General features: G+C 38.2%; 1 protein-coding gene across 1 annotated transcript in view; it reads left to right on the top strand.

The window, feature by feature from the left end:
• Nucleotides 1-7,169: 7,169 nt before the first annotated feature.
• Nucleotides 7,170-24,934, top strand: part of PIP5K1B (phosphatidylinositol-4-phosphate 5-kinase type 1 beta) — a gene marked incomplete at both ends in the record, with an annotated part of 61,807 nt that continues 44,042 nt past the window's right edge. The window contains 2 exons of the mRNA XM_080637177.1: nucleotides 7,170-7,238; nucleotides 21,379-21,509. Of these exons, the coding sequence (XP_080493303.1) occupies nucleotides 7,170-7,238; nucleotides 21,379-21,509 (200 nt within the window). The remainder of the gene's footprint in view (nucleotides 7,239-21,378; nucleotides 21,510-24,934) is intronic.

Genomic DNA, 24,934 nt, shown 5'->3' with positions numbered 1-24,934 from the left:
ACACTTAAGAGGTCCTTCAGTGCTTTTGGGAAGAGCAGTAGTCATAACAGTTGACAGTAGAGGTCAAATAGGCTAGCAGGCATTACAGGATAGATTAAAAACTCTGAGCTTGAAGTTGTGAATTTGGAAAATTTATGGAGAAAAAAGAGTTCAGATTTTAATTTTTCAGAATTTCTAATTCTTGTCCAGTGAATTGTAATATGTAAACATTTACTTCATTTTCAGGATATATTGGTTTAAAAATACATACTAGCTTTTACTGCTTGGGTGTTTCAAGTATGTTTGATCTTAGATGGCTACATGAATTCTGCCACAAAGAAGTGAATCCATTCCACAGACCAGTGTTTGGTATATTATTTAAAATAAAAATACCCCAAACAACAACATTAAATGACATGAGGTTTTTGAAGAGGCGGTTGGGTTGTGATGACTGTTGAGAAAGCTGTAGAAGATTTCATGTATTGCCTTTTTTCTTACTCTGAGCACTATACGAAATTATGCTTCCTTTCACTTGTTCATTTCTGCTTATTGGCACTCTGCCTGGCAGTGCTTGCAGGTTCTTTAAACTCCACTCTGCATTGTCTGACCACCTCAAAGTGAAGGCAGCTAAGTCATGAAAATTACAGGCAGCATTGTTTCAAAACATAAAGAAAAGTTCTGAAAAGAAGCTAAAACATAATAAAAACATTTTAGGTCACAGTTTGCACCTTACACTAACAATTCAGCTGCCTCTATCTGTCACTGAAAATCTGGAGAATAAAAATCCTTAATACCAACGTAGCATTAAGAAGCATGCATTATTGGTTGCGGCACCAGATGCACGGGGGAAACTTTCACCTAGTGTGCATGTCAATTCTTACAAGTTTCTTATAAGTTTCTTACAAGTTTCTGACTTCATGAGGAATGGTTCCCAGTTAAATGAGCTGAATAGGCAAAGAATGTTCTTTTCCTTTCATCTTGTTACTTTTTGACATATGTATGGCTTTGTTTAGTTAAGATCCAACTTGGCAGTTTGCTTCAGCTAACAATCAGTAAAACAAGTCCTCTCTTGTCATATAACCATTCTATAATGCTGAAAATAATGCAATGCAAAAGACCTCTGAGGTTCCTTCTCCAGTTCCTGTTCCCAGGGACACCCAGAAGTATGCTGATTCTTTTAACTTGATTTCTTGTGGACACAACATGCATGTATGCAATTTGCATGTGTGTCAGAGGACGTTTAGTGTGTCCTGAGCCACTTCCTTTGCACATATTCTTATGAATAGTCCTACTAACAAATTCCACTGGAGAGAGAAGGGGAAAGCTATTGTCAGTTTTGGGACCTGAATTTGTCAAATAAATTTGACCCTAGTCCAGAGTACCAGCAAGTTTCATGGAAAAATAGACAAGGCGAGATGATAAGCTGATTGGGAAAACTGGTGCTGATGTATGTATCATACTAGGTGGCAGAGAATCCAGACAGGAGGGACACTTTACAAATGTGTCATCTGTGAGAGAAGTTTGTTAAGTGACTAAAAAAGTGTAAGCTCATCTTGATCATCACAGGCAAGTAAGGGAGTTAGCATTACTAATGTCTTTTGAGCTTGAAGCTACTCCCCTGTAGCTCCAAGAATACCATGAATAGTTTTGGGGCACTTGGGATGGGGATCACAAGAGGACAAGTAGTTAATAATTTTTCATTAATGTATTTGTGTTAATGGATTTCTTCCTACTGTAAAGCATTTTTGGGTTTAGAAATTTTTTCCATTCCAGCATTGCTGTTTAACAAAGATTTCCAGTTTCATACTTGTGGATGGGAACCCAGCTTGAGAGTTGATTCCCTCTCATGACTGAGGAGACATAACAAAGTATGTTTCTTTCCAAAGTGTATTTGGTGGAATATATATGTTCATATTCATTGTGACTGTTGGGAAAATGCAGGAAAACACAGGTGTGCAGTTGTTCTATGACCTTCATACTTGACCGCACTGGGGCGCCTGGCCAGCGCTCTTAGCGTGGACAGCAGTGAGATCATGAGAAACTGCACGGCCCCACAAATAAACAATTGCTGGCATAAAGTCGGTTGGCTTTCTAAGGGTATAAAAGCAGGACCCTCTTGTAGCCGAATCCAAAGCCTTACCTATGGGTGTACACACCACATAGTAATTTTCCCAATTACCTGGGACTCCTGGCATCAGCTGCTTCCCAGCTTGAAGTCTGGGCCTGGATGATGTTTCAGTGGTAGCCGGTAATATATCTCTTCTTAATGTCTGTTCTCTCTATGCAGCAATGATTTGATGCATTTCTAATTTTCCTCTGTACTTTACTTATATAGATATATGTATCTCTAATTTGCTTTATTGTACTTACTCACTATATAGAGAGATATATACCTGATTCACGTTAGTGTCCTTATTTTCTTTAGTGTGCATATTCACTTCAGTGTGCTTGTTTAATTAATTGTGCATATTATACAGATCAGTGTAGTCATTTTGTGGCTTACCCTGCTTGTTTGCAGAACAACACTGGAGCTGAAATCTGGTAGTGTATTTCTGTACCCCAAGTGGTTTGGTGAAAGCATATTGCCATATAAATCTCCAAGTCCTTTTAGTGCATTGAGAGACTGACTAGTCAAGCTACTTTCACAGCTAGCACAAGGAAAAGTATGACCATCAAATCTTACCAGTAAAAGTGACTTATGCAGTAAAAGATGTGGCTGTGATTTTTGTAGTTGTATTAAAAGATGCTGCTTTGGAGTCATAATAGAAGAGTGACAAGGGCTACAAAGGAATTTAACTTGACGACTCTTTTAAATGGAATGCAGTCTTGTGTCGTAAACTTCCAGTTACATCTCCATTTTTTTATCTGCTGCTCAGTTAACGTCGTTAATGTAAATTTAGTATAAAATTCTGGGGGGGTTGTGTCTTTGTGGAAGAAGAGAACTGTTTAAGGATTAGAAAATGGCTAACTCTAATAAATAGGTTGTCTGAAATGTAGGGAAGTGTAAGAACCAATTTTCTGGGTTAGTTGGTTTTGCCTCATATTTAAAGTGATAGATTATGCCAATTGAAGGGATAGCAATACATTTTCTTTCAAATGATGTTTCTCCTTCTGAATGTACTCACCACTGTGGAAGTGCCAGCAGTACACCTGGGGAGATGTCTGTCTTTGAAGCTAGGAAAACAAAATATGTATTTTAACTGTCATCAAGGACAAGGCAGGAGTTGTAGTGAGAAGCTGTAGGGCTCGTATTTGGAATGTGGTTTCTAAATAGTGTGTTTTATCAGTGCTTTTGAAAAATGATTTATATAAGAAAATTAATTAAAGATGCCAAGAAATGCATTCTTTAAACAAATATTGTCTTTTTTATAATGGACAGAAGGCAGAACTAATTTTTGTTTTGATGTATTAATGCATGAGGCCTATAGGTACCTAGGTACTGCGTTTGTCATGGATACTGGCTTTCATTGAAGTTGGTGGGAATTCTAAAATTTGCTTGAAATTGAGCTGAAAGGCCATTCAGGTGTCAGTATCTGTTCCCATGGGCTGGGCATAAGCAATTAAGGTTGTATCAAAACAGATAGTTGCATATCTGCAAAATGAATGTGTTATATTGTCAGTAACAGGTGAATTTCTGCTATATAAGGAAAATGCAGTTAAAAATTCCAGAACAAAAAAATAGAGGAGCTAGGTAGGAAGCTTGCATTTACTGTCTGTCACCTCAGTTACCAAAACTTTGCTGCGTGGTGGGCAGGGCAGTGCTGAAGTAGGCTTCTGGTTAGGCAGAGGAATTAAAAAGACACCATTTAAAAAGCATACAATTCAATAGTTCTAATGTGAGAAATTAAACTGAAAAATGCAGATTTTTTTGTTTAAAGGTTGCAGCACATATTGACTAGGTGTGATTTTTTTTAAGTCTGCATTTAGGGCAAGGAGATATTCTGAGCAGAGAGTTGGAATTGAAGACTGTAGACTTAGGAGCTGAACATGTCATGCTAGTTTTTGCTGTGAATAAGACTCATGGCCAGAATGTTGATTCTTCAAGAGCATTTGGGAAAAGTACTCTTTAAATTCTACTGGACTTCAATGTTTCCCTTTTTTTTGTCATCAGGTAGGGTGTGTGGCATCTAAGAAGCTAAAGAGGAGATCTATAGCCCAGTCTTTGACTGAATACCTGGAGTATATTTGAGACTAAATGTTCTTTTCCACTACACCCCCCCCCCCCCCCCCGCCTTACTTTATTGTGATCCTGCCCTTTATCAGATACATGGAGAGACCCAATGCTTTTGTTAACAATAGCTTCCTGCTATTTTAATAAATAAATAAGTAAATAGTTGTAGCTTAGCTTGGAAGTGGGTCAGTGACTAAGCTGTGACCTGTCTTAGCATTGTTAAACCTCAGTAGAACTGGGTAAGTAATTCTTGCTATGCATGTTACTAAGCATGTGATAAGGCACCCTGTACCATTCCGGTAGCTGCAGAGAAGGTGAAAACACACAAAGTAATACTTGCTTTCAAAAAAAATCGGAAGCATGGAATAGGAGACAGTTGTCACAGCAGAGATCTTGAAAAGATGTTTAACACAACCCCAGGTAAGCACATGTGTTTTTCAGACAATTAGAAACTGAAATAATTCCATTTTAGATGTCTCTAGGACTGAAATAAACCACCATAGACAGGAAAAAATATTACCTTCTATGTGTTTTTTTGAGTTTTTGTACTTGGTAATTACTGAACTTGGCATCTCACTGTCTGTTTTCCTATCCTTGGCAGTATTACAGGGGTGTATTTTCACATGAATGAAGTGTTCTTGAATAAAGGACAGGGAACAAACAGGCTTTTCTTCCCTGTTTGGCATGAGTGTTTTCTTCAGCTAACTTCTTACTTAAAGAGGGTTCCCATGTTGCATTCATCTTTGGCTTCTGCTGAATATATATGATCATATTTTAGAAAGCTTTGGGCGTAGTAGAATACCTTATTCTACCAATAGTCTTGAGGGTGTGTGGAGAATCACAATTTGGGGGGTTTTGGTGGTGGATTTTTTCACCCAGGTATAAGTTTTAACAGTCATCTTCCTACCAGTGATTAGAATGACATTTATTTTCCTAGAAAAGCTGTTTTAACAAAAGTTCTTGATGCCTATGTTCATGCGCTGACAGAGTTACAAGTATTGATTAATATGAATTAATATTGAATGTGTGAGTATAGGTAAGCTAGATAAACTACACTCAGTTTTAAAAGCTACCAAAACTGAGTTGTTGCCTTTAAGTAGGAGTTTGGTATGTAGAATAGTGCTAATGCACATGCAAGTGAAGGAATTACTGATTAAGATACATTAATTGCATGAAGGCTACAATGAAAACTGTAGCTGGCTGCAGTAAAAATATACTATTATGTAACATTAGAAGGGGCTCTTGAAAGGAAAAGTGTTCTCAGAAAATCCAAAATCCAGGTTTTTATTGGTTGAGGGTTAGGGAATATTGCTTGGGTTTTGGGTTTTTGTCTCAGGTGCAATTAATAGTCTGCTTCTCTGAAGAGGAGGAAAATACTGTTTTGAAGCCTTTTTTGAATAGGTTTCGTAGTGGTGTTATGTATACCTTTCAGATTACTGGAGAATTAAATTCAGTGAATGAGGCCTAGGAATATTTCTTTCTAATCAATTTTTAGTTATGTACAAGATGCTATTTGTAGTGATTAAAGACAAATGAGATTTTTTTTCCTTCCAGTGTGGTTGAGAAATTAAATTTAAGAATAGCTTTACTGATGTGGCTTAAAACAGATGGGGAAGATAGGAGGGAGAGCTAATTCCAAATAGGTATCAGATAATATCTGATTACATTGTATTTTCTCATAGGTTTAGTCAAACCATGTCAACTATGAAATAGCTTACCTTGACAAGACTACTTGCAGACATTATGCTGATAGTAACTACCATTATGGAAAACTTCCAAAATGAGTTTATTTGCTATCTACAACTATTCAGAGTGCAGTCCTCCAAACCATCACTCCTATTGCTTATCTTTTTTGGCTTTGGTGAAATTAAAATATGGGCTATCCCAGGTGAGTGGAGATATAAGGTTTAATACTTTATTATTAAAGTCCTCATGGAAGAGAGCATGTAGTTACACAACACTCCACAGCATGTATGTCTGCTGCTCTACATAAATGTTTTATTGCATTGTTGCTTGTGCCACAGTAGTGAAATACCAACGGCGAAGGGAAATTAGACTGAACTGATCCTCTCCTGTGTAATACTGCTAGTTTCTAAGTACGTTAAATGACCCATTAGTAACCAAGTTATTCGAGATGATTCTTGAAAAGCATCACTTGTAGCTGGATTTTTGCTTGGGCTGAAGAATATTAGAAAAAGGAAATCTAAAGCTGTTCTGCAAGATGTAAGTTTGTGATGGCATAATTATAACAGATTTTTCTTCTAACAGGTCTGGAAAACATTACCACCACCAGTGAATGGCTTGATCTTCACTCTCAGCTCCAGATGACTTGTCCTACTGTTTGTAAGGGTATGTTCCATTGTGAAAGTGTTGGCAAAATCTAGAATGATTTTAAAATGTCCTTGTAGCTTATTGTTTTATACACTTACAGTGACTGACTCAAGTGATCTGTCACTTAGTGGTTTATTCTTGATCTAGCATTGCTTTAGAGCCATGATAAGATGCAATGTCAAATATCTCATTGCTCCTTTAAGGAGATACAGTGTGTCAATACAGCCAAAGGCCTTGGACCTCTGAGACTTGCCACTGAAAATCTGGCTCACAAGCTTCATAGTTTTGCTCATCATTGTACTTTTCAAGATCATCTCATGCAGTCTGCTGAGGAGCAAGATTTCACTGTAAGTTCTTTCTGTAGACCTGCATACTGGTGTGGGGAAAAAGAAATAGAGGGCTGTGTAGAATCAGTCGTATGACTGACAGCATATGACTGTGTAGAATCAGTTATACGCTGGACATGTTCCTGGGGTAGTGCTGTCCTTTTAATCTGCCTGAAAAATCCTTTTAGAAATATCCTAGATACGTCTCTGATCTTGGAGACTTCCTGTCCTCTAAAAAGTTTGAATTTAGCAAAAAACCAGTAATGAATTGTATGATTCATCAATTGTATGATGAATTGTATGACAAACAGTTACTTTTCTAAAGCAAGTACTTTGTTTATAACTTAAGCTTCTGTTGTTAGATGTCATCTGTTACTGAAAATGGAGATATTACTGCTGGAAAGCCAAATGAGGAGAAAACATATAAAAAGGTAAATGAGACTTCGGATCTTTTCATTGCATGTTTTTCTTTTCATATTGGTAATTAAAACCTGCCATAAGTGAAATATATTTCATAACTAAATACAAGAACAAACAAGACATGTTCCATGGAGTTTTTCTAAGTACAATATTCCTTCTGTGAAATCATAAGGCATTTCTACCCACTGCAAGGCTGACTACTTAAAAGCTTGTTCAGTACAGCTTTAAAGTATACAGTCGTGCTAGACTGATGGAAATTCTTTGCTCTTAGCAACAGATACACCTCTGGGCATAAATACTGTTGTCAGAAATTTAGTGCGGTAAGTTCCCAAATGCTTCGAATGTTTATGCAATGTGTGTGGACTACAGACCTACCCTACCACCTCCTCAGTGCATTGCCAAACAGTACACTTTTTGTTTGCATTGCTTTTTAAAAAAGAAATGTTGATGAAGACATATTTAATATAGTAGCATGCATCAAGGGTAGCAGCATAGGGCTATTTAGATGTTGTAAGAGTAGCTGATACCTGCTTTTCTGTCACTTGCTTTCTGAGACAGGCATTATTTGGGTCCACCTAACACTGTTGATAACTAAGGGGAGCTACAAATGCACATATTCCTATACATATTTACACAACCAAATTTTCGTTGCTGGATTTGATCATTTTATTGACACAAAGAAGTGGTGATTATTTTTTTTAAACTTAATTTCTGTAATCTAGCACAGAGATCCTCATGCTCCTACTGTACGTATCATGGGCTAGGATTTTTAATTTCTGAGTGTTGCCTACAGCAGTGCTGGTGAGTCAAGGAGAATAATAAGCTACTATTTTTTTTTTCCCCACCTCTTTTGTTAGCAGCTACATTTTCAGCATCTGGGTGGCCTTCACATTCCAGATAATTTTCTTAGAAATGAAAGGAAGTAATGCTTGAGGAAAAAGATACGTTTTTTCTTTTTTGTGGGGGTGTTGGCTTTTTGTGTGTGTGTGTTTTTTGTGGGTGTTTTGTTGCTTTTTGTGTGGTTTTGGTTTTTTTTTTTAAGTCTAAATTGTTCTTGACATTTAGTACCAGAAAGTCAGAAAAGTTCAGTGCATGATGTGGACACTTTTACAGTTTTATATTGCTGGACTAGGCAAGACAATTCATGGAGGTCCCAGCACAGGTGGAATTTCCATTCCCCCAGTTGTGTTACATGTTCTTCTCTGTTCGTGTTCAACTCTAAATTCATAATATTCCAGAGGAAGATTTCTCACCGTGACACAAACTACTCTTGCGTATTCACTGAAAATACTTCTCTGACAAAACCTAGGATTCACAACCACGTCACACTGGGAAATCACAGTGACTATTGTTTCCAAATTCTGCCTTTTTCTCTGAATCACTAGTTGTCTGTACTTGTATCTTAATGCCAGTTTAATTCCCTTCTTTATAGCCTCAGTTGTCCTGTGTTCAAGATCCTGTGTTGCATGTGCCCCATAGTTTAGTGTTATCACCAAGTATTACCATTATGCTCCTGCTTTTTATGATAATGTTAATTAAAAAAAAAAATATCTTAACACCACAATTTATCCATGCAGGGGTTACTGGTAGCATGGCTTTGCCTGATACTTTCACTTTTTAACAATGTACCTCTCTTCTTAAGCTAAATTCCTTACAAACCTTTCACTTCCTGTTAATTCTCACCTTCAGATAATCCATGTCGCATTGTTTCATACTTTTTACAGAACTCCAGAGAAATCAGCCATGTATGTCTTAGAAAGTTTGTTACAGGGTAGGCCTGGCAGGAGCTGTATTTGACAAAGGTATTTTATGTAATTTCCCATTTAATTCCCTATTTTTAGGTAACTTTCTCAAGGAGATATCACTCCGGTTTTAAGTCTTGTTTACAGTTAAGACCCTCCTGTCCTTTATTATCTGCATCACATTTCTTCATTCTTCACTCTTTTATAGAGGTATTGCATTTACAGTTCTCCAGTCATGTGTGTTTGCACTTGGTTTGTTTGGCCGGAAAATACTTGCAGTTCTTTCTTGTGACTTCCTCTGCCACTTCCTCTAGAAATCTGGGCTGAGGAAGAGCTTGTTTCCTCAGCTGGTGCTTTTTCAGCTACTCGAGCAGTTCCTTTTCCCATTTACCACTGCCTTTGATTGCAGCGGAAACATTTGGGAAAAATACACAGTTCTGAAGTAAGACCATGCTTGCTAACTCCTTCTCATTGCTCAGGGGCTTCAGTTCCCCCTTTAAAATAAGACCACAAAAATAAACCAAAAAAACACCAAACCAACCAACCAAATAAAAAATAAAGTCTCCTAAAAAAAAAAACAAAACCACAAAAAACAACAAACAAACAAACAAAACCAAAAACCCCAACCCCAACATTATAAAAGTGAGGAAGATGTGCTATTCACCTTAGAAAAGCAAAGGACAGTACGTTGGTTTGAACTGAAGCAATTCTGGTTTTTACTCCGCTCTGACCCCTAATGTGTAGCAGAGTAACTACTGTTGAAGTGGGACTGAGTAAGCTTATAAAGGACTGTGTGACCTGGGACCTGTGGTACTGGTGTGTATCTTTGATCTGGAATATTCTTTTCAGTGATGTGCTGCCCTGAAAATCAAAGAAGCCAAAGTAGCCAAAGAAGTTGTGTCAGAGCAATAGTATAGCTGGAAGCAGAAGGGGTAACTAGAACATAGTTCAGAAACGCAGACAATAGAAGAGTTTTTCAATGTCGAGTTTTATGTGGGTAATTTAAGGGGTTTCGGTGATAATTCTTGGAGATAATCATCCTGAAATGTGACAGTTTCAGTCTCAACCCCACCCCAGGTGAAAGGTCACTGTTGCAAAGCAGATTGATTAGTGAAGGAAGAGTTAATGTCATCCTGCTGTCGGCCTCTATTGTGGGACCCTCTGTTTCCACATGAGGACTCCGTGACAGTAACTCTGTCTTGAGCTGTGTGAGGTTTGGTCTTAACTTCAAAGTCTTCCTTGAGATCTCCATTTTCTCACAGTGCCTCTATCCCCTCACATCAGTTGCAGAGGCACTTGCTGATTCAGGACTTGCAGTCACGTGGCAAAAAGTGTATGATACTCAGGCACATGCTAGAGTATCTATAATGCCTAAAATAAAATGAAATCTCTAGGGATAAGGGGAGCACTGATACTACCCTACTGAAAGGTTACATTTTCTTTGTGTGGGGTGGGAGGTGAGAGAGAACAATCCTCAATCTGATCTAAAAAGCAAAATAGCCCTTTCTTTCAAACATTTTTCCATTTAGCTTAAGTGTACCATGTCCATCTTTAATAATCGCATGCAGAGATTATATTTGTGCAGCTTTAGTCATATATATATATTTATATATATATATATATATAAAATGCATACAAGCAGAAAAAGTGCTGCATGGAAAATACTGCTTTATTATGTAAAATCCCATGACCTGTAAGAGAAACCTTGCAGAAAATTAGAGAAAATAATTGCAAATACTTGATTTTTTTTTTTTTTCCCAGTGTAAATTTACTAGTGTAAATGAAACTGCTTACCTAAGCCAATACCATCTGTCCCATTCATAAAGAGATCAATGATGGCTTACTAAAACCCATTTCCATCAGAAAACAAATTGTTTCTAATGGCTGTTTGAAGAAAAACAAATTATTGCTGGGGCATGTAGAAAACCTTCACATTCTTTTCCTTGTAGTTCACTCCCCTTTACTTCTGAAGACTCCAGAGTAGATGACATAGATTATGCTTTTAGTAGCAGCTGGACTGGACTGACTAATGTGGAAAGGACATACCACTGCAGTGGCATCTAGTGATGTGGGACTCAGTTGCCGCAGCAGACAGAGAATGTACGGGAAATAAAGACTCCTAAATCTGCTCCGCCTAATGTTGTTCCCTCTTCATTCTGTAGTTCTGCCTCTTGCACACTTTTCATACTGTCAGAATGTGTGCACTGTTGCGAGTGATGTTCTTCTCTAGTGCACCTCAACTCTGAGGACTTGTTAGCTGTGATAAATTAGTTTGTAGCTCAGTGCTTAGAAAAAGCAGATGAATCATTCACTGGTGAATATGGGCAATCCTCAAAGTATGCTTGTCCTTTTTCTTTGTGCATCAGTGTGTTTTGGCCTGCTGTAACTTTAGCACAGTTTGGCTGTGGGAGAGTTCTGAAAGGGATTACTTGCTTGTTCATCCTTGGTGAAAAGGAATCTTGTTAATAACAGAAAATTTTATTTCGGACCTCTGGTATCTTTGCTATGCAGTAGGAATATGTTCCTGAATTAATTAAGTCTTCATTTCTTCAATTTTGTGTATTCAAACAATACTCAAGTTCTGGCCCACTTCCCTGGCAGAAAAAAATTTGCCTTGCCAGCCACATGAATATGAACACCTTGGAGCTCTAAATAAATGTCTTTGCTAAATCCTTGTGTGAGGCTTTGCATGACCATTGCTGCAACATCCTTTCAGACTCTGAAATGCATAACTAGACCAAGATAGTGGCACAGTTTCTAGTATGGGTCGTGCTTCTTCATTCAGCTGGGTTTTTTTGTTGTTGTTCTTGTTTGGTTTTTTTTTGTTCTAACTTTCACGTTTTCTGCCAATGCAATCTGACATAAATGCTCTTGGGGCTTTTAATTGTCTAATACGACTTAGTCAAAGACCTTGAGAGATGGTGGAACGTAATTTTCTGAGTTTTGGTTTTGGTTTGGTTTTGTTTTATTTGTTTGTTTTCTTCTGAAAACCACGGCCTTTCCTTGCATATTCTCTCTTTAAAGCGGTGTCATTTAAGGTGGGTCTCTTGGCTGTTCAGCTGCAGTGATTTGCTATAAGCGTTATAATCTCTGTAACTCCTCACCCTAAAAAGTTTCAGTCACTCTAATCAAAGAACTTGGTTAATGAAAGAGAAATTTCTCAGATATATATTCCATGTAGCTTTTAGAATGGAGGATTCTAATAACTTTGAGATCAAAGAAATCTTAAATTATGCAAGCTGTGGCCAGCTGTTTGAAGGTGGAGGTTTTCAGAGGTGTTCTGAGGTGTTTTGTCATGCTGGAAGATGGAAAGTAGCAAGGGAGCCTGACAGCAAAATGCAGTCATCAAACTAGCTTCTTTTGGATATCCATTACAGTCTATCCTTTTCAGTCTGTCCATCACTAAAATCTGCAGTATGCAATAGCCACTTTTTTTTTTTTCCCCATTTCCTCCCAATATTCTGCAGACTTGTGAGAAGCTGCTGACACACATGCAGCTTTTGCATTGTAATGTCATCAATCATACAGTAGTCCCAAAATCTGCTTCCTGACAAAACAGATTTCAGTAGCATCCTGATGCTTAATAGCAGGGGTGTGGCAAGAATGTGGCACAGACATCTATCAAATCTGAAGGCTGCCACACATAAATACAGTTATACTTTGTTTCTGGTTACTACATATCTTGAAGCTCTTCTGCTTAGCATATTACAAGCGCTTTAGGCAACCTGTTTGAAAATTTGCGTCATAGTGTGAGTCACTTTGCCAGGAGCAAAGGGAATTTGCCACAATGAAGGAAACCAGCTACCTATTGTTAAAGCTGGTAGACATGTACAAGCAGCATTGCTGCATCACGTTTGGTACTGACTTATGCCCTGTGTCTAATGTCTGTGTATACAGAACTTATTCTTGCACACTGAAACTTTGCTACTGGAGTTTTTGCTGCACTGGGACCTGTGTTTTCAGTGGCAGACGTTTGAGCACTTTGTGCATCTGCAAAAGATACCAAAATGACTGTATTTGGTGGCTTTGCCTGGATCAACGGCTACTACCAAACTTACAGGTCTCAAATTATTTTCTTCAGAGAGGTAGAGAGAAGATCCAAAGCACTTGGATTCATGGCTGTCTGAAATTTCAGCAAATGTTTTGAAATGGAGGAAAAATTAATTGAAAGACATGGAGTCAGTGAATGCAATTTTGGAAAATTAAGGGAGATCAGATACAGGTTGGGTCGGAAAATCATTCTGATAGCAGTTGAGCTGGAAGAATCTAATGTGTAGATGTCTTAACAATTTCCTGGGAAAGCATCATGACAAAGTTGTTAAAATTATTTGGTAGAACTACAAGAAAACTACCTTCAACACCTTTGAACATCAGTTCTATAAAGAGGTTAAAAAAAGATACAATATTAGCAGTTGCACTTGTTTAGTCAGCTAGCATTTATGATGGCATTCAGCATAGTATGCCAGAAAAAAATATGGTCTACTGTTTATATTTTAATAGCACATCTATTGATATGTATAATTTAGAAGGCACAGTCAACACTATATAGTGCAGCATGTAATGCGTATTAGTTTGTGCTGAGGCATTGCTCTAGGATGCAAAGAGAAAGAATGACAAAAGAAGATAGCATAGACTAGTATAATTTCAGCATTGTGAAATAGGTACACCCTGGATATTTCAGCTCTGCTGCAGGCCTTTACTTTTCTGGGTGTATGCGACCATGTGTAATTACATCTGCATTGTTGTCCTGGTTTAGCAGTAGCAGGCATTTTTTCTACTGGTGCAGTGCTGTGTTTTGACTTTTGGCCTGGGAATAATACTGATAAAGTCGATGTTTTCAGTTGCTGGTCAGAATGTTTAGCCTGACCAAGGACTTTGTGAGTGTCATGCTCTGCCAGGGAGGAGGAGAAGCCAGGAGGAAGCAGAGACAGGACACCTGACCCAAACTAGCCAAAGAGGTATTCCATACCATAGCACGTCATGCCCAGGATGTAGAACTGAGAGTTCCCAGAAGGGCTGGATCACTGCGGGGTGGGGGTGAGGTACCTGTTGGTGAGCAGTTGTATTCTCTTCCTTGTTATTTCCTTTATCCTTATTGTTATTGGTGGTAGCAGTAGTGATTTGTGTTATACCTTAGTTATTAAACTGTTCTTATCTCAACCCATGGGAGTTGCATTCTTTCGATTCACTTCCCCGTCCCTCCAGGAGCGGAGGGAAGAAAGGTGGAGGGGGAAGTAGACTGCGTAGTTCTGATTTACAGCCTGGGCTTAAACCATGACAATTGTACAAGTAAATACCTGTCTTATCTTCCTGGTTATCTTGAATTAAAGGTTGCCTTATTACAGAGAAAAATATTAACTGGAGTTTTCCTTTGGAGGTCACACCTGCTTCTTGCAAAGCAGGCTAGCAGTACTAAGGTAGTTTTGTCCTGTAGGAAGAAAGAGCAACTTGATACTAGCTGTTCACACCCTCCCCCCCCAAACCCTCCCTGCCCCAGAGCAGGACCCAGAGGTGAGGATGATGGGTAGTAGTCCAGGTTCATGAAATGTGACCTGTAGCAGCGGGGCAAATACTTGATAAAAACAGTGTGAACTGAAGAAAGAGTAAAGGAATACCATGGCTGTAGTGACCCATGATTCCAGTTAGAAACAGTAAAACTAGTACAGTCAGTGGGATTTCCTAGTAACTATTTTAATTTCCCTGTTTGTGTTATCATATGTAAGAGATTTCTAGCTCAAATATAGCAGCTGAAGAGAGCATGCTGGGATGGGATAGCCACATCCAGCAGCTTCAGCAGAAGCAGCTTCGGAAAGTGCTGTTTCTTGGGACTGTAAGCACAGCAGGCACTCAAAGCCAAAAGAGCTCTAGTGCAGAAGGAGCGGAGTGGACAATAACCAATAACCACACATACATCTTGAAACTCATTGCAACTTCCTAATGTTCAGAGAGAGCTTATTTTAAGTGTTGCTTGAAGAAGACATCTTGGTTTTCAATAGGCATTCTCCTCAGGTGCTTTGGCTTAAGGGTTTACACGATTTCTGGAAGCTTAGTATCTTTTCAGGAGTTTGGGAAAGATAAACTGTGTTTGCATGGGAGTGATAGTGTGCACGGGTTCCTCTTACTTATGGAAGCTAGTATAACTGAAGAACAAATGATTACGTGTAGCAGAAAATTCGTATCTGGCCTAACCCATTTGGCTTTAATCACTTTGACCAAGTGAGATCCTGTGGATTTCATTTCATGTTTTTTGGGTTTTTTTGAACTTCACTAGAGAATGCTGCCTAAAAGAAGGCAGCTATTCTACATTAGTCCAGTTCATTAAACCCCACCAAGCAGCAGAGTGGGCTAGTGTAGGACATTAGAGCAGGCTTCCTCACAGATAGTAGGCAGAAGTGAACTAATGGAAACTATACTGTGGGAAGCATGGCTGCAGAGCAGTGCTGATCGGAGGTGGCTCCTGCTCAGATGCCTTTTTCTTCCCATCTCCTACACAGAACTTTCGTAACTGGGTATCTCTACTGTTTCATTAGTCAGATTTTAAACATGTGTGAGTGACAGTAGTACAAAGGGTGAGAGAAGGGAAATATGATCTTGCCTTCCAGGGTGATAAGGAGGTGGAGTTGCTGAGGGCAGAGTTGTTTGGTTTTGGGGTTTTTTCTCATTGCTCTATAACACCTGCAATAAGGCAGATGTCTTCTGAAAGAATCACCATCTTTGCTCCAGAAAGTTCATAGGCCAAACTTCACCTGCAATAAAATTAAAACTTCAGGTGTGATAAAATGAGTTATAAACAGGGAGAACAGATAAACAAGGACAAAGTTTACATCCACGCAGTCCTAAAGGATGTCACTAGGATTCTACTTCCAAAGAAGGCTGGAATGTTACAGTTACATTTTCCCTGAGCTGCCTGTGAGGAATGCATAAAGACCTAGCAAGAACAATTTATAGTTGAAAGAAGAATGCAAGAATAATTTTGTGAGTGAGAGTAGAGGGGAACTTCTGTTAAATTAAATGAAGCCTGCATTCTACTCAGTTTCTCTCTGCTCATGGTTTGTTAAATAATTTGTTTTCTATCAGTAATAGTCCCATACTAATATGGAGAGAAGACAAGAAAGCTGGTTTAAAGGAATATTATTTACCATATCTGAAGTCTTTGTGTACCGTGTACTCGGTACCAATCCTATACACCGTATCAGTGGTTGGCTAGGTTTGCCAGCCATTTACAACCTGAACACTCTCATGGAAATAATTATTGAGTAACGTGTATTTTCTGGAGCTATTATATGTATATTTTTGTCATCCCTGGATTTTTATTTTTTCTTTCCTTAAAGGAGAGATTTTTTCAGTCCTTTCAGTAGACTTGTCCCTAACTTGCACAGTTATTAAAGAGCTTCATTAATTTAATTTTTTTCTGTTATCTGAAGGTTAATTGCCTTTACATACATGTGTGTCTGATTAACACCTTTCTCTTATGAAAATAACAAATGTAAATTTTACAGAACTATCCTGAAAGTAATTATCTATAGGAAAAGCAATGTTAAAATCCTGCTTAGTACATCTGTGGGATTATGCACAAACTCAATACCTGATTTGAAAGGATTTAAGTTCTCATTTATTTTGCTACTCTGAAAAAGGATTTCAGCTTGGAGTGATGTACAGCAAGTGAAAAACCCATCTGTAGAGAACAGTAATTCATGAGACAGCACATTTAGTGCTAGATTTTTTATCAGTGATGCAAATATTCCATATACCTGTCCATATTCTGTATTATGTTCTGTTTTCATCCTGTAAGTTGTTATGATTTATGACTGTGCGTACAGTTTTTCATCTCTACAGGCCTTTTACCAATGCCATGTGGCAAATACAGAGAAAATATATAGTTACTTTTGAAAAAAGGGGCAAAGGTAGGCTTTGTCAGAATTAAAAGAACTTAAGCATTTATATGAAGAGATAAAACTGTGGAAGCACTTTTTTCTCAACAGTTTAGAAACCCTCCTGATGCACTTTAACCCCAGTACATATCTTTCTGAAATCCAGCTCTTTCCCCTTTGCTGAACTGCTTCCATTTAACAGACAACTGGTGTTAGATGGGAGAGAAGTGTTCCTACCTGCTTTGGAATACTGGCAGTCTGGGGCAAGAGTACAGGGAATGGGCAATTTCTCAGTTTGCATGGCTGCAGGAATTGTAGTTTACATTATCCTTAACTGTATAATTTCATGCTTTCCTTCTCAGTATCTATGCAAGGCACAGTTTAACATGAATTTGTGTGAGAGTCTCTGTTTTCTCTTTTGAACTAACTTTTGTTGAAAACCTAGAGTTGAGAGAAGCTATACCTGATTCTGATTATGGATTGAAGAGAAATGCAGAGGTCCCACTATCAAGACAAGCGTGTGCTGGCTGGCCATATGGCACAAAACAAGAGATAGTATCATTTCAGCGTCCCTTGAGATGCGTTCAGGAGGTGATGACACATTAATTTTGAGGAGGTAGGCTTTTTGCTAGTTCCAAATTGTCCTCCTGCAGACAGTAGAAAGACAAATGTAAGCCCTATCCAATTTGGTTTATTCTGTGAAGGTGTGAGGATTTTTTTTTATTCAGCTGGGTGGCTGGCATTGGTGTTTACATGAATTGGGAAACTGATATCACTGAAAACTTCTGTCAGCTCTTTTGTAACCGGTGTGGCTGGACACAGAGAAACTTGCTGGCACAGCAGGAAGAGTACCGATGCATAGGTTTTGGGGGCTGAAAAGTAAAGAACAGGTCCATCCTTTTCACAGCACCACGAATGAAGATTAGTATAAGTCAGTAAGACCTTGGTTGGTCTGAGAGGTGAGGTTGTGGGCCCATTCAAGTTTATGTTGTTATATGTTGCCAAGGACAGATTCTGGCCTGGCATGTTAGGATCCACAGTGTCAGAGCCAGTAAAAGGTAGTTTAATGTGAAACTGCCAACATATTTATGGTTTTGTGTTTTCATTGTTGGTACAAAAAGCACCAAAGTGCCTGTGCAGTAGACAGTAGTACTCTAGTCAGCAAAAGGAGCATGGTAGTAAAATTTTTCCTTTGTTGTGCCTCTTTGGGTAGCAAAGACAGTTGTCACAGTGTGCACCATTTGCTACAAATCCATTTAGTCTCATAGTCTAAACTTCATCAACTGAAGTTGTTTATCCTGCTGCTTATTCTCATCCTTCCATTTCTTAGAGCTTCAGAAGCTGTTGATAATAAGTAAAAAAGTTATTGTACAATCAGTGTCCCCTCTCAGCTGTACAGTTACAGCTGATATATAGACTGAAGGCCACTTTCTAAACCTCTGCGTGAGGCTAAGAGGAAGGAAAAATTATTTCAGTCTTTAGAAGAGAAAACTTCTGTTGCAGAAGGTTGCTGAATGTTATTGCTCGCTCTAAAGCAGGAGAGTAATCAAGAAAAAAAAAATCAAAGAAACAAGGGGCTTAGGTTTAAAACCACATTTTGCTGCTTTCATGGGCATTAAAAGAGGTGCATGAGTAAGGAAAAATGAGTGAGAGAGTTCATTTTTCCATTTGCATTTGTAGATTCCAGTAAATACATTTTTCTAGTAATAAAATGGATTAATCAAGAGCATTTCCTCTGAGGCCTGAAGAACAGTTTTTTCTTTTCCTTGAATTCCTTTCTTAATCACAAAATAATAATAAAGAAGTTAAACCAAGACAAGTGTTTGCATTGAGACAAATTTCAAGGTTTGTTTTGTTTTCATTTTAAGGCTTCTGAAAACAAAAACTTGGCATTTGATAAGGGGATATTGGATGACCAGTCTTTGTTAGGGTTAACTTGTAACAGTGATTCACAAAGACTTGACTTTGGGCCAGCAATTGCCTTCAGCATCCTGTAACTGCTATCAGTTTGTTTCAAAACAGTTGTTAAAGTATCCGGAATGATTTCATAACATTGCTTTTCAGTTAAAGCTATTGCTGTCACTGCTCCAGAAATGATGGGTGACTACTAATGGCACTACCTTTTCAATAGGAGTGGAAATTAGCAAGAAGATATCCTTGTGGGTAAGGTCTACACCATTCTGGTAGACAGTCTGCCCCTCAAAGGACTGTAGGGTCTTCTTTTGAATTTTCAGAAATTCTACAGAAATTGTTCATGAACTTGAAAGGTGATCCAGAATTCTCCCGTTGAAATCACATTGCCAGGCTACCTGCTTTGGTTTGAGGAGGGAGTGTGTGTGGCTTGGTTTGGTTTGGTTTGGGGTTTTTTGTTTTTGTGGGATTTTTTCAGAGTTTTTTGTGGGTTTTTTTTGTTTTTGTTTTTGTTTTTGTTTTGTTTTTTTTTAATTTGAATAGCTTATCCTCTCTCATTAATAAAATACAGTACTGTGCTATTTCAGACATAGTCCCTTGCTGTGGCACTGAACAAGATGGGCATCCAGCTATGAAGCAGAAACTATTTCTATGAGTATTGGTTTGATCGAAGTTACATAACTACTGCTTTTGTTGGGCATTAATCATTCATGAATAGAGGCCTTTCAAGGAAAGAAAAATGTGAATCTTCTTATGACACAAAACCAAATCTTTTTAGTAGTCAAAGTAGTAGTCTAAGAATGGTGGTGTTTGTTCCCACCAAATTGCCTGTTCTAAACAGTTATGCAAGTGCAAGTTCTGCTTGGTGTGCAGTCTTCATTATTTAGGAGCTACACATCTCTTTTATTTTCTAAAGCAAAGCACTCACTCTAGTATATGCTGTTCCAAGAACTATAACAAGAGTAGTTTCGTATTCTTGAACCCTTTCTTATGTAATTCTCACTCCTGAAATGTTTTTGTTCAAGTGCTGAAGTAGTTCTGATCATGAAACTTCTGGTGTTCTTTGCTTCCTTTGATACAGTCTCTTCCTTGTTTGGTGAGTGGGAGGTAAAACCTGAAAAAGGGCACCAAAATGGTATCTTCAGACTGGTGAAAATACACCATACCAAGGGAAGATACTGATAGCCTTCTTTCCCTTCCCAATGGTTTTCTTTATTCACTCATTCAATTTTTCTTAAGAATTCCTTTCTTTACCAATTTCTTATTTTAACTCAGTTCTGTCATATTTTTTAATCCATCAAGTAGGATTGTCTAGTCAGTGTGAGAAAGTTTCAGAGATAGTCTCAATTTATGTACATACATTTATCTATTCGAGTTTTGTGCTGTACTTTTGAACCCTTCTCTCCCTTTCAAGCCTTATTTGTTGAATTTATGTCACTTCACTCTGATGTAAGCATCAGATGATGTTAAGTCACTCTTATGGAAGCATACTGATGATGGAAAAGTGAACAAATAACCATCGAGAACTAGAAGGGCATTGCCAGGATGTGCAGGGATGCAGTTAGAAAAGCAAAAGCTTGAATTGGAATTGGCTAGAGAAAGGCCTACAAAACCTGACTTACAAGAGAGGGTTCGTCAGGTAAAAACAAGTAGAAACAGATGAAAATACTGTCCCACTGTTAAACAGGAGAGGTAAATCAGTAATGAACACTGAAAAGGCAGATGTTCGCAACACTTCACCTCTGTCTTTCCCAGCACTGTTGAGTCTCAGGTCTTGGGATCAAAAATCCAGGTTGATGCAAGGGCATCACTAGCAGAGATGAAAGAGTCATTATTCCACGCTTGTCAGGAGTTATTCCACACCTGGAATACTGTGTTCAGTTTTGCTTTCCACTATACAGAAAAGATGTGGGCAGGCTGGAGAGTATCCAGAGAAGGGCCACAAAGATGATCAAAGGACTGGGAAGCCTGTTATGTGAGGAAAGGCTGAGAACTAGGTTTGTTTAGCTTTGAGAAAAAGAAGGCTCAGGTGAGACTTGATCACCATGTTTCAGTGTTTAAAAGGTGGCTACAAAGAAGATGAAGGCTGCCGTTTTACAAGAGTCACATGGAAAAGATGAGGAGTCAGGGGTGCAAGTTATTCCTGGGAAGATTCCACTGGGACACAAGGGGAAAATTTTTCACAATGAGAACAATCAGCCATTGGGAAGGTCTCTCCAGGGAACTGGTGGGTCCCCCAAAATTGGACACTTTGAAGACTCATCTGGACAGGCTGCTGAGACACCTTGCTAGACTCTAGCTTTGCAAAGAAATGTTGCGTGAGATGATCCTTGAGGTCGCTTCCAAACTGGTATTCTGTGATTCTCTGATGTTACAACCCACTCTCTACGTTTTTGGGGCAGTTTGAAAAGTCGCAGTCTGTACAACTAAATAATTGATTTTTGAAGCTTCTGCTAAAACATAGTGCTTCCTGTATATTTTTAATTGAAAAGCAGTTATCCCTCTGAGGTTTAAGAGGTAAAGATGACACTCCCTTATTATTACAAAAATTATTAAGAGTTATAATGTTACTGATAAAGAAATCTATTTTTAGCAAACTCATTCCTGAATTCTTACTTTCTGAACAGACTGCATCCTCAGCTATTAAAGGTGCAATCCAACTGGGAATAGGATACACAGTGGGAAACCTTACATCAAAACCGGACAGAGATGTTCTTATGCAAGACTTCTATGTAGTGGAAAGTGTCTTTCTACCAAGGTAAGAACAAGCCTATTCAATTTATTTTCAATAGAATTTCATAAGGAAACTTTAACCAGATATTTCAAACAAGCGTTATTTTCCAGTTCTAATGAAATGGGGTTAGAGTAAAATCCATGTATTATAAATTGAACATTATCCTATTCATGTCATCATTGAAAATGAAGGCAGGTAGAAAACTGGAAATATCACACTTCAACTGAAGATTTAAGACTTGTCACTTCTGGAGAAGGAAAGCAATTTTGACACTTTCAATTAAGGAGCTGTTAATTACAATTGGAAGTGATTTGTGGATCTATGTGCAATTAAGTATTATGTCCAGCACTCACATTTGTTTGGTTTCTGTTTAGTTTCTAAAAACTGAGAGTAATGCTCACCATTTTGTTGAGGTGTTGTCAAAATTTATGAAAATTCAAGTCCTGCAGTGTTAAGAGTAATATAAGAATTTACACTACATTATGATATTATAGCCAAGAATTCAGCTTGTAATTCAGCTGTTACTAGCTGTCTACAGGTCATGCACAATTACTGCTTTGCATTTGTCCACCCCAATTTGTATCGCTGCCAAGTTGATGCTATAATCAGCACTGCTGATGAGGGAAAACGAGGTCTGTACTCATTTGGGGTATTCAGAAGCTGAAGTATAGGGCTATGTAACTTCTTCAAGTTACATATTCTATGAATGGATAAAGAAAGTTTAGGAAAAAAAGTCTTAAAACCAGTATGACTTGCTTTGATCAGTATTATCTGGGTCCTTTAAAGTGCTGAGTTCCAATAATGCCCAACATTTCTGTAAGGACATGTGATGTGTGCAGTATTCCTTGAATTTTTGAAGGCTTTCTAGGAATTTTTATAAGCTTTGTTCTTGTGCAGTTTGAATGCTATTTCATAAATGTTTTCTAATAATTTACAATCATTAAAAATTACCAATGTTGCTAAAACAAAGTTAAACTGACAATGTACAAAATAATTGCGGGCTCATGAAAGTTGTTCTCTCCTCACATGAATTTGCTTGATACAACTCCTGCTTGAGCTGAGGTGTCATTTAAGGAGAAGAAAATTTATTTCTTACATGAAATAAAGCTTTTACATTACATTCCTTAGTTTCTAGTAATAGAGAGTATTCATATACTTGTTTTGGTGTTAACTAAGGTTTGTGCAGTTTTGTAGTCTTTCTCTTCTATATTGGGTAAATATGGAGAAGTTAACTATATGCATGTGTTTTCATACACCATAGTCACAGTAGTTTGTTTAAAAAAAATCCAAATTGCAGTTGAGAAACATGTGTATCATAACAGTTTTTATTGGTTTAAAAAATTGAGTGAGAGGAAGTGAGCCATCATACTTGTGAAATGTGTGACTGACGATGCAGGCTTTTGTGCTTGGTTTGGCTGCAATAACAGCTTTGTTCATGCAAATTAATTGATGTATACATGCTAAAATTGTTTAATTACATAGAACAGTTTTGGAAAAAAATAATGCATATCCTTTTTAACATTATTCTAAAGCAACAAGTAAAATAAAATGGTTTGTAGTCCATAGTGTTGCATATGTTTTCTGTGAAACATACATGTACACTCAGAAATTAGAGTTCCCTGTTTTGTGTTGTTTCTAAGGGAAAGGTGGGAGAGATCCCTTCTGGCTTAAAAAGAAAACAAAGGCATCAGGAATAGCCTGTTTGCTCTAACATAAAATGTATTATGAAAGTTTTAGTAGCATCTTTCTGAACAGTTTCCTATAAATAAATAAATAATATGAGGAAACATAGACAAATTAAAGTAATGGTCAGAGCAGCATAGTTTTTCTTTTTGTTTTTCATAGCTCTTTAGTAAGCAGGAGTACATAACATAGTGAGTCATTTTGACTGTAACAAAGAGCTTCTCTTATAAAGAGCACTTGCTGGTAACATTCTCTGTAAATAAAAATTGGCTATCCACAGCAATGTTTTAAAACCATGACACTTGATTTCTTATGCTAATGCACAGAAATGTCAAATTTCAAGTCCTTCCTGTGTCTTAATGTAACATGCACATTCATCTAAAATGGTTTCAGTACAAAGTGATACTAGTTTTCATAAACCGTAATAATTTAGGACTACGTACAATGCAGGCTTCTTTCTTGCTGGTTAAGGGCATTGGAATGTTGAGTCTTTCATGATGGTATGATGTTGATCACTTGAGACATATTTATAGGTAGCTTTGTTACCCTAGACAGAGGGTTGCACATTTTTAGCAAATGCTCCAACCTCGGGTGCTCTTCACTTTTTCCTAGGATGGTACCGATATGTGAAGGAGTATTGTTAAAAGTCATCACTTTGAGTTTTTGTTTTGCCTCCCCCCTTTGGTCTGGGTTGAAAGCAATTAGTTACACCTGCTGGTCTAGTGGGCTTACTTCTACCTGGAAGCACCCCTGGAGCAAGCTGAGGTTAAGTAAGCTTTTTGCCGATGTCCACAGCTGGAGGAGAACCTGCCAGTGCAGCAAGGGTGGTGCTGAAAGCAGGTGCTTACCAAGCAAGGAACACATTTTTCCACTTGCTTTGTGTACTCATAATTCAGCTGCAGCTCCAGGCAGGCTATTAGATGAGCTTGCCCTTCACTGTGGCCAACTGATAACAACAGCTGTGTTACTCCACCTTCCTCCCATGTTTTCCCTTGTGTCCACCTTTCTTCATTCAGGTGTGGCAATGAGGTGAGAGAACAGCTGTTTTGCAGAGTCACAGGCACACCTGCTGCTTTGACAACAACAGGAGGCTCTTATGGTAGCAGTGACAAAATAGACCTAGGCTAGTGGAAATGCAATGGAACAGCAGCCTGTGCTCCAGTAAGCAAAACAGTGTTCTGTGCCCTTTTACTGTTAGTTAACACCTGTTTATAAATTTTTTCAGTTGCAGAAGATAAAAAGGCTCTGAGTCTTTCTCAGCCACTGCAGTAAACCTCAGCACTGCCTGTACCTCAGCTTTAGTAACCACAACAAAACAGTTCCAGTGGTGTTCCGGAGTCATGAAGGAGAGAGAAAAATGCTCGGGCAAAAAAGTGGTCATTCAGACCTGAATGTAACTGCCCTGCTTATTGTGGAAGCCACTGATGTAAGTCAGAAGTAACTCCATAGGGTACAAGATATGCCTGGTCCTGAGTTACTTTGCAACTGGGTTAAACTGGGCAGAGTTTAGCCCAGATTCATTTAAGTGTTTGTTTCAGGAAGTGACTTCTTGGGAAGTACAGGTAGCTCTGTACAGCAGGTGGATTTGAACTGCAGAGGTGCTTGCTTTCATTTGTACGTTGTAGTGTTGGAGGGGGTGGAAAAGTGCCTTTGTTTTTTCTGCTTCACATTGTGGCATCTCCTTTGTCCCTTTCTTTTTGGGCTGCTCAGGAGTTGATAACATCCTGCTTTTGGGAACTAAGGTTGGTATTACTAGGAGCTGCTAT

The sequence above is a fragment of the Psittacula echo genome, assembly GCF_963264785.1.
Source record: "Psittacula echo genome assembly, chromosome: Z".
In the NCBI taxonomy this organism is placed as follows: Eukaryota; Metazoa; Chordata; class Aves; order Psittaciformes; family Psittacidae; genus Psittacula; species Psittacula echo.
Note: the sequence above shows the minus strand (reverse complement) of the source record. Positions and strands in the feature narration are given on the sequence as shown.